This window comes from Apium graveolens, chromosome 6 (genome assembly GCF_009905375.1).
Source record: "Apium graveolens cultivar Ventura chromosome 6, ASM990537v1, whole genome shotgun sequence".
NCBI classification, from domain to species: domain Eukaryota; kingdom Viridiplantae; phylum Streptophyta; class Magnoliopsida; order Apiales; family Apiaceae; genus Apium; species Apium graveolens.
Genome location: NC_133652.1, coordinates 90364740 through 90373772, shown reverse-complemented (window position 1 = coordinate 90373772; position 9033 = coordinate 90364740). Strand labels below are relative to the sequence as shown.

Below are 9033 nucleotides of genomic sequence, written 5' to 3'. Positions count from 1 at the left end.
TAAAAAGATACATAATTAATGAGATATATATTGATGTATTGTTTTTGTGTTTTAACATGAAAATGTAAATTCTACATTAAAATAAAGTAATAATTTAAGATACAAAAATTATCATAATTATAGATAATATTGGCATACAACTAACTAATTAATCATGTTCTCGATTCACTCAAAGTTCTATAGTAAACTCCAATTTCTACAATCTTAAATATGAGTATAATTAAAAAAAAATTAAAATATAGAAAGAATGAAATACATATTATTGATGATAGTTTGGTTGCTCCGCAGGAAGGGCCTTCACATGATAATTATGAGCTTAAAGGTCATATGATTCCCAACTGCACTTACTTTTGTGGTTGGAAGTCTTTCTCGTTTTTGCAATTTTGTTACATATAAAACTATGCCACTAGATTTAATTTAAATTAAAATAAGATACAAATTATTTATTTTCTGTTATGATTTTTGTTTTTGTCAGATTGTCCGTTGTGAAATTGAAGAGGTATATATGTCCCTTCCATGCATTAGAAGCTGGGGACAGACAGAATGAGATTTCCAATTTATGCATACGCTTATTTCAATGGTAATTAACGAGTCTAATTTTGTTGAGCAACACATAATTATATAACCTAGAAATAGAAATATAAGATCAGAAAAGGGCATTATTTTAACAATGCCATATAATAATAGTAATTACTAGTTAACAATGGCGATTTTGGCTTATCTGACTCAGAAGTAGAAAAACACAAGAACTATAATCAAATTTGCATAATCTTTAAGGCCGAGTATAACTTCAAAGAAAGAACTTGTCATATAATTTTAAAAAAAGAAGAAGAAACAGTTAGAGATTCATCTCAATGAGTTAGCAGAGGATGAATATTGGTAACAGGCAAAACTATCATTACAAAGGAACAAAGAAATCATGTCATTTGGTTGACATGGATTCAGATAGTTAAGATTTTTGGTATACTACCCTACTGTTATCTATTCTTCTTCTGGTTGGTCTTCCTTGTCTTCGAACACCTGCACGACTGTGCTTCTAAACTTGGAAGCCTCAATGACATGAGAGTAGGTTCCCTTCTCCATGAAAAGTTGAGCAAAATGGTGCTTGCAATAAAGAATGCCATTCAAAGATGAATACGATGATTGTGTAAGTGGACAGCCTCCAAGAGCACACTTAAAACATGATTTGTGGAATGGTTCTTCCTCCATTGTCATCTGTTTCACACATGTTCCCAATTTAGTTACTCACGAGTTCTCAATGAATCGGAACTAGATAACATTTGCAAAATTACCATGTCAAAATTAAACTATATGCAAAAATTAATTTAAACTTCAAAGAATGCTAAATCCCTAGCTTAGTGGATAAGCTTTTATTCTTAATTAACATGAGGTTGAGGGGTCGAGTCTATGTTATCGACAATATCTACAAGGAGTTAACATTTGAATGAATACAACCAGTTTCATGCCTAATCAAATTCTGGGATTTCGCCTATGTACTATGTTAAGCAAATGCGACAACAATTCTGATCTCTGAACAAAAGGTATTACTCTGTTGAAAGTCACAAACCTTCTCTAGAGGATATACAGTTTTGTGACATGCTGTACATCTATCTTGGGTTCCCGTGAAAAAAGATGAGAGCTTGGTTGGGGTACTTGTCTGCAAAAATATACCAGACTCTTATTTTACTAAATGCTAAACTTCTTCTCATAATTCTAAGTAGAGATTGGATAAAGCAAAGAATTCGGACTTACCAGTTGCCTCTCTTTTGCTGTCAAAACGATCAAAGGGTAAATAGTTAGTTAACACATTAAATTGCAATATCGGATAGCATATCAATGTGCGCTATCTGCTATGCTACATAGCATGTTTACTATAGACTATGGAGCTACAAAATTAGTAAAGTATAATATCAATGTGTGTATAATGTTCTCACATGTCTGGAAGTTCTTGCTGAAATTGCCCGATTCCTTGAAAAGTTGGTCGAAATGAGTTTTGCAGTAAAGGGTGCCATCCATAGAAGAGTAGTTGCTCATCTGCCATACAAAAAATACCTCATGTACATTACAAACTGAACAATACAAGTTGCAGATTGATAATGTGCATTGGATGAGGCTATCGTGTGACGAAAAAAGGCTCCAACAATGACATTTTTTATGTGTATGTACAAGCAAGCGTACCACAAGAGTTCCTTTGCAATGGCTACATTTGAAGCAGGACTTATGATAAGTTACTCCATCAGCAGTTAATAATTCGACAAAGTAAACCGTCTTACCACAAGCATTGCATTTATCCAGAGTTCCAGTAAAGGCCATAATTAATATCCTCCTCCTTTATAAGTTATTTCAAAGACTCAAAAAATTACCCAATACTGGATAAAATTTCAAGAATTGGAGGAGAATATAATTTTGTGGTCGAAACTCTGGATATTTTTTCTTCCTCTGCAATTGAGATTACTAAATAAAAACTAAACTTTCATTGATATACATAAGCACAGAGTTATACCATTGGGATGGTGGATTATTTGACATGTGATTGGTGGAGCAAATAATGTTGAGAATATAATGCAATGGATGGAATGAAATTGAAATGTAAGGGAAAATAGGTAGAGGACTCAGAAACAGCTAAACTCAAGGGTTTTCTTTAGTTATTTTGAGTCTTTTTTTTCAGACAAATATTCATTTGTTCGTTTTCCAAAATTGACATATTTGATATTTAAGCACCAGAGGATGCCAGGTGAGAATGGAATTCTTGATTTATTCACATCTTTTTCTCAAGGTTACTTATGGAATACTAGTCAGTCTGCATAGCTTTGCAAATTCCAAACAACATGAAAAACTTTCTTGCATGTTAAAAAGAAAATTGCTAGAAGCCACTAATTTCAGATGGGATGGATAGAGTACTGAAAATAGATTAGACAGCCCACGTGGCATGTGGATCCCAGATGATGATGAGCCTTATCTTGACAACATTCTTTCATTATACACTCACTTATTACATTGATTCTTAATTATATTTGAAACAACTATATACAATCACATTTTTAATCAAGTTTTGTCATAATTAAGGAAGAAAATTAGAAGTTTACTTGTATTATAGTAAATAGTAATGGTTTTCTAATTAAATTTATTTTTGTACATGTACTAGTTTTTCTAGCCTGGGGGATATTCAAAATTATATATAAAACACTTAATCAGAGTGAAATATCTGATGCTCTGAACCATAGCTCAGCTCCTGCTTTCTTCTTGGTGGGTCTTTTATTCTGTGAACTCCTGGAAGATATATAGACATTGGCAGTGAACTGCTGTTTACACATGGTGAGTGTTGAATAATTTACTGATTCATTGTTTTGAATATATATATATATATATATATATATATATATATATTTTCTTGAAACTTACTCATGCTATTTAGTTAACAATAGGCAAACATGTTCAATTATGTGGGTTATGTATGTATCTTGTGAGATATGAATGTGCTAATGCTGAAATAATGTAATATGCGAAGGAAAGACAAGTTACTTGTTTTGTTGGATAAGTTTGTAGGGCTGACACTTGAAATGACAACCCTATCACTACTAGTTGGAAAGTATGGAAGAGGAAGAAGAAATGAAAACTTTGCTTTTGAATTGCGTAAATACTTTGGCCAAGAGTTTGTAGCAAATGAATTGGTTACAAGTTCAAATTGTGTATGGTTGAGGTACTTGGGATGTTCAAGAAATGGAAATAGATTGCGAATCGCTGCAGCAATTAGGAAGGGTAAGAAGCATGACTACCCTTGGCCTGATAATATCGATCCACACAGCACTGCTGGAGCCTTGACTTACCTTTCCTCCTTCAAACCCTTGGCTGAAAAACCTAAACCAGTTACACTTGACTTTGAGAAGCCACTAGTAGACTTGGAGACAAAGATTATCGAGGTAACTTTCGATTTTTTATCTTTTACCTGGCAAAAAAACTCTCTCTATGTTTCTTTTTCTATTTATCATAATTGTAATCTAAATTTGTTACTCTATAGTTATGTTCACTTGCGGCTAAAGAATCAATTTTGTTTCTGCATTATAGCCGTACTTGTATAAATGTTAATTTTTTACTGCTGTATTATTTTTTTGTACAGATAAGCCAAATGGCTGATGATACCGGATTGGACTTCAGCAATCAGATTAATGCCTTGGAGGGAAAATATCAACAGGTACCTGACATCAGAAATGTTTGGTCCTGAATTCTGATATTGTATACCTTATAGAACGTCGCCACTATACATTTACTGCATCAGAAGTACATAGTAAATTTACCATAAGCTAAGGTCGGACAGCAGCAGAACTATACATGACTTGCATTGATTGAGTTAGAAGTGAAATTTTAAAATTGTATCACAATAGTTACTTGAATGAAAAGCTAGGAACGGGTCTTATTGGTCCAAATTAAAGTCTAATGGCATAGTTTACAAAAGTTTAAACAGAGTGATTTTATCCTAACCAGTCAGAAGCACTGGTAGCACTACTAAATATTGACACTAAAAATTCGAATGCAAGTTTCTTAGCATCTTGTTACATATGCAGCTACTTTTACGGTCTTGTTGTATGCTTTCAGGCTCTTACAGAACTATACACCCATTTGACACCTATTCAACGCCTTAACATTGCTCGACATCCAAACAGACCAACTGTTCTTGATCATATCTTAAACATCACCGATAGGGTAACGATTTTCTTGAATGCTTTTACTTTAACATTACTAAATAATAGCATATAAATTCATACTCAAACTTTTTTCATCATAAAGTGGGTAGAACTCCATGGAGATCGTGCAGGCTATGATGATCCAGCCATAGTTACCGGCATTGGGCGAATAGATGGTAGAAGTTATGTAATGATAGGCCATCAGAAAGGTAGAAACACAAAGGAAAACATTGCTCGTAACTTTGCAATGCCAACTCCTCATGGGTATGTAAAAAACGATTACTGGCACAAAATATATGATGTGCATTGATTTATTTTTATTTCAATACTTTTGTTGATATAATCAATTTGCAACTAATATCATTCAAAAGCTAGAAAATTTGATAGTTGATACACATGTACTGACGCATTAAGTCAAGTTGCCTAGCTCTCTCAGCTTTATAACCAGAACTAAACCTAGTGTTTGCACTATAACTCCTTGGGTTTAGCAGCTCACATTGAGTTCCACATTCACTTTGTAGTCAACGACTAATATCGCCCTTACAAAAATTGTCGACAAGTTGTAATTTACATGTAATTCTGCATCAATCTCAAGGATATATTCATTCCATCCCATTCATTTTGTCCATCAACCAAAATCACGTATTATCAATCTACTAGAAATATATATTAATTTCCATATCTACACTGCAATGTAACTTATCTGTAAAATTTTTACATATTTAAAGTTTTATTAACCTTAATTATTGAAAGTGGACAAACTTTTAGGGACGAGTAATATAGGAAATGTGGTCATGGACGGAGGAAGTATAAGAATGTGTACTGAATAATCTGCTGCCATACAGGTACAGAAAGGCTTTGCGTATGATGAAATATGCTGATCATCATGGTTTTCCCATCATTACATTTATTGACACACCAGGCGCTTTTGCTGATCTAAGATCTGAGGAACTTGGTCAAGTGAGTCAGCAACTAATATATTTTCCTAAAGAATATTCATTCAAGGTATGCCAAAGGCATAGTTCTTAGAAATGAATGAACATGTTTGATTGTATGCAGGGGGAAGCAATTGCATATAATTTGAGAGCTATGTTTGGCCTGAAAGTACCAATAATATCAATTGTGACCGGTGAAGGTGGTTCAGGCGGTGCTCTTGCCATTGGTTGTGCCAATAAGTTATTTATGCTGGAAAATTCAGCATTCTATGTTGCAAGGTGATTTCTAGTTGTCTTTCTCTATAACTCTTAATTACCTACCTAGCAAAAGTAATTCATGTCCTCTATTTTAACCTAGCTATATCTCTCTTTCCTGCTACTTTTTTTGTCAAGTCCCGAAGCCTGTGCTGCAATATTGTGGAAATCATCGAAGGCAGCTCCCAAGGTATCCAACAAAACTGAATCCTGCCCTTTTTATTAACAAGCATTTCCACTACCCACTAGTAATTACATTTTAGGTATAAATTGTTTAGGCGGCTGAGAAACTGAAGATAACAGCTCAGGAACATTACAAGCGTAAAATTGCCGATGGCATCATTCCTGTAAGCACCTTAACATAACTCTCATTTTCATTTGCTCATCAAGTAGAAGGTAAAGAAAGTCTATGATATACATTTTCCAACCAATTTTTTTTTTGAATATTTGAAGCCAAGAGTGTTAACTCCAAACTAAAATCTCGGACAGTTGAAAGATATCGAGTAAAATATGTATTAATTAATCTCGAAAATATAGGTGACTCTGTAAAAGTACATGTCAATGTAGATGTTGAGGGCTTTAGTAGCAGATACCTACTTATTACATATTGTTCTCTGGCCTTAATGGATGCACTTGAATGTCACAATTTATTACGGACCGGATAGTTTTTTTATGTTTGATCTTTATTTTTTTCACTTGTTTTCATGTGTTTACGGACCAATTAATTTCTCTGTCATGGAAGGAACCCCTTGGTGGAGCACATGCTGACCCTAAATGGACATCTCAACAGATTAAACATGCCATCACCCAGGCGATGGAGGTACATAATTCACTTTGGCAGAAAGGCTGTTGTCTTGACTGACACTAAATTCTGACTGTTTATATCTAGGAATTGACGAGGATGGACACTGAAGAGTTACTGCATCATCGTATGCTTAAATACCGGTCTATTGGAGGTTTCCAAGAAGGTATTGAGGTAGAGGCCCAACGAAAACGCAACATGAAGTTATCTGAAGCTAGCACATGGAACGCTTTAGACTTAGAATCAGATATCGAGACTTTAAGGAAGAGAATTTTCGAGGCAAAGGAACCATCAGACCTTAATAATGACCAAGCCATTGAGAAACTCAAGAAAGATTTAGACCATGAAATGACAAAGGCATTCATTTCCATGGGAATGCAGGACAATATTGTATCACTTAAATTGGAGTTGTCTAGAGCCCCTGATCGTCCACCAAACCAGCCACTTAGCCCGGGATTAAAAGAGAAGGCAGACAAAATCATACAAGAATTCAAGCAGAATTTGTCAAAGCCTGGCGCATATATTAGATTAAAGCAAAAGCTCCTAAAGCTGAGCACAGTTGACAGGTTTATTGAGCAGAGAGAGAATGCTGAGAAGCTGAAAAGGGAAATTAATCAAAAAGTTCCCACTTCCATCAAAGAAAAAACTGAACTTCTGAAGAAAGCACAAGAAAAATTATCAACAGGCCAAACGTTAGATAATGACATGGCGGAAGAAGTTCAGAAAAATAAGGAAGAGGTAATGGAATTTCTAAAAACATCAAACTTGAAAATAGTAGGGACGGCCAAGAAAAAGGATGGCATTGCAGCAGCTAATATGGAAAAGATAGTAAAGTTGAATAAAGAGATCAGTGAGGAGATCAAAGGAGCTGTAAATGGAACAGGTATCGGTAAGAAAATAGAAGAGCTGAAAGCGGAAGTGGCAATAGACTCGAGTTCAGAAAAGGTGAAGCAGCTTAAAGCAGAGATCAAAGAACAGATCAGAGCTGCAATGAATGCTAAAAAATTGCAAGAAAAAGTTGAGAATTTGAGGACGGAGTTGAGATCACATAAAGAAGTAGATATTGATGGTAAAACTAGTGTTAATCACAATGGAAGAGTGTGAGATCAGACGTTCTTACCTAATACTAGTATATTTTTGTGGACACACTAAATTATTTGATTTGTAATATTGAGAAGCTTCTGATCCATGTTTGTTCAAATGAAGCTTACTTTTTATATGGCATTTATCTGTTGGCCATGGAATGATGGAAATGGATTGAAATCAATCATTTTGTAGGTTTAAATTTTAAAATAACAGAATCGAAATTCATACAACCGAGATCCGAATCATCTGGATATTTCTTAGTTTGGGCTTCAGTAGGCCTTTAAAAGTAGGTGACCTCTTATCAAAATTTTACGACCTACTTAATATATCAACTCAACAAATTTGTGTTAGCCGAGTATATTTGTCATCCATTTTGTGAGCCTCAACAGTCTACAATGGATGGTTCTGTGAAGAAATAGTTGGTGCTGTGAATAAATGGAAGTGGGCAAAAGCTTTAAGTAGAGTGTTATACGTGAATTGGCCTTACAAGTCCGAAGAGATAATTCCTGAACAACTGCTCTAGTTCAATTAGGTTCATCCATTTATTTAACCTGTGCGGAAAGTTCAACATACACCTACTGTGGCCATGTGTTTGTCTTTAATTTGGAATTTGGATGACATACTGATACTGAATGCGGATGGTTCAAGCAGGAGAACCAATTCCACAGGAAATTGTCAAAGCATTACTGGTGGCAACTACAGATGCTTCCCGGTAGATGTCGATTTCCTTTTCTTTCATGTTCAGGCCCTATGGTAACACTGTTAAAATCTGGATGACATTGTTCAAATTTTAGCTTTCATCCTATGGTAACACATACATGTAGATTTGACTTCATCCATTACATGAGTAGTCAACATCACGGATTAAATAATATCATAATCTTAAACTGATTTCATCAGTAAGCATCATCTTATTCAGCACCATCGTGGCACTCCAGCTCAAACATGACATCTCAAGCAAGCCAGCTTAGCTCCATCTCAAACATGACTTTGTTAGAAAATTAGGATTTTAGAACTTAATTTAATTATATTCTTGATATTAATCCTAAAATCTGATATTTGAACATAAATTTTCATGTATGGTTTTAAAAATTTTCTTAATGAAATCCATATGAAATGAGAGTTGAAAGTAGCTTGGAATTTTTGAGAATGTTTGTCCCATATTTAAATAAATAAAGGGGGTTGTGTGCTTTATATGATATCACACACATGAGTAGTATACTACTAAGGTATGTGATGGTCCATTGTGTTGTTGTGTGCTTCACGCGCGTGC

The 9033-nt window shown here is 34.5% G+C and overlaps 2 protein-coding genes across 3 annotated transcripts; one reads left to right on the top strand and one right to left on the bottom strand.

The window, feature by feature from the left end:
• Positions 1-783: 783 nt before the first annotated feature.
• Positions 784-2611, bottom strand: LOC141664073 (LIM domain-containing protein PLIM2b-like). The gene is made up of 5 exons (XM_074469934.1): positions 2179-2611; positions 1935-2034; positions 1753-1769; positions 1568-1657; positions 784-1215 (listed from the first exon to the last, which is right to left on the bottom strand). The coding sequence occupies exons 1-5, from the start codon at positions 2311-2313 to the stop codon at positions 982-984; spliced, it is 576 nt and encodes a 191-aa protein (XP_074326035.1). The 5' UTR covers positions 2314-2611; the 3' UTR covers positions 784-981.
• A 404-nt stretch (positions 2612-3015) lies between these two features.
• On the top strand, positions 3016-7941 carry LOC141664072 (acetyl-coenzyme A carboxylase carboxyl transferase subunit alpha, chloroplastic-like). 2 transcript variants are annotated; one of them, XM_074469933.1, is made up of 11 exons: positions 3016-3315; positions 3547-3920; positions 4118-4192; positions 4594-4701; positions 4786-4946; positions 5528-5642; positions 5742-5896; positions 6011-6062; positions 6151-6219; positions 6615-6692; positions 6762-7941. In XM_074469933.1, exons 2-11 carry the CDS (start codon positions 3561-3563, stop codon positions 7776-7778), a joined length of 2190 nt encoding a protein of 729 aa, XP_074326034.1. In that variant the 5' UTR covers positions 3016-3315; positions 3547-3560; the 3' UTR covers positions 7779-7941. The 2 variants fall into 2 exon arrangements, with proteins under 2 accessions (XP_074326034.1, XP_074326033.1); XM_074469932.1 differs by having other exon boundaries at positions 3540-3920.
• Positions 7942-9033: the final 1092 nt, after the last annotated feature.

Excerpts from the sequence above, each read along its gene's own strand:
- LOC141664073 (XM_074469934.1), bottom strand. The coding sequence starts at position 2,313 with ATGGCCTTTACTGGAACTCTGGATAAATGCAATGCTTGTGGTAAGACG. Across the intron at positions 2,035-2,178 it reads ATTGCAAAGGAACTCTTGTG|ATGAGCAACTACTCTTCTAT; the intron begins GTACGCTTGCTT and ends TTTGTATGGCAG. Across the intron at positions 1,216-1,567 it reads CTGTATATCCTCTAGAGAAG|ATGACAATGGAGGAAGAACC; the intron begins GTTTGTGACTTT and ends TGTGTGAAACAG.
- LOC141664072 (XM_074469932.1), top strand. Across the intron at positions 3,921-4,117 it reads TGGAGACAAAGATTATCGAG|ATAAGCCAAATGGCTGATGA; the intron begins GTAACTTTCGAT and ends TTTTTTGTACAG. Across the intron at positions 4,193-4,593 it reads TGGAGGGAAAATATCAACAG|GCTCTTACAGAACTATACAC; the intron begins GTACCTGACATC and ends GTATGCTTTCAG.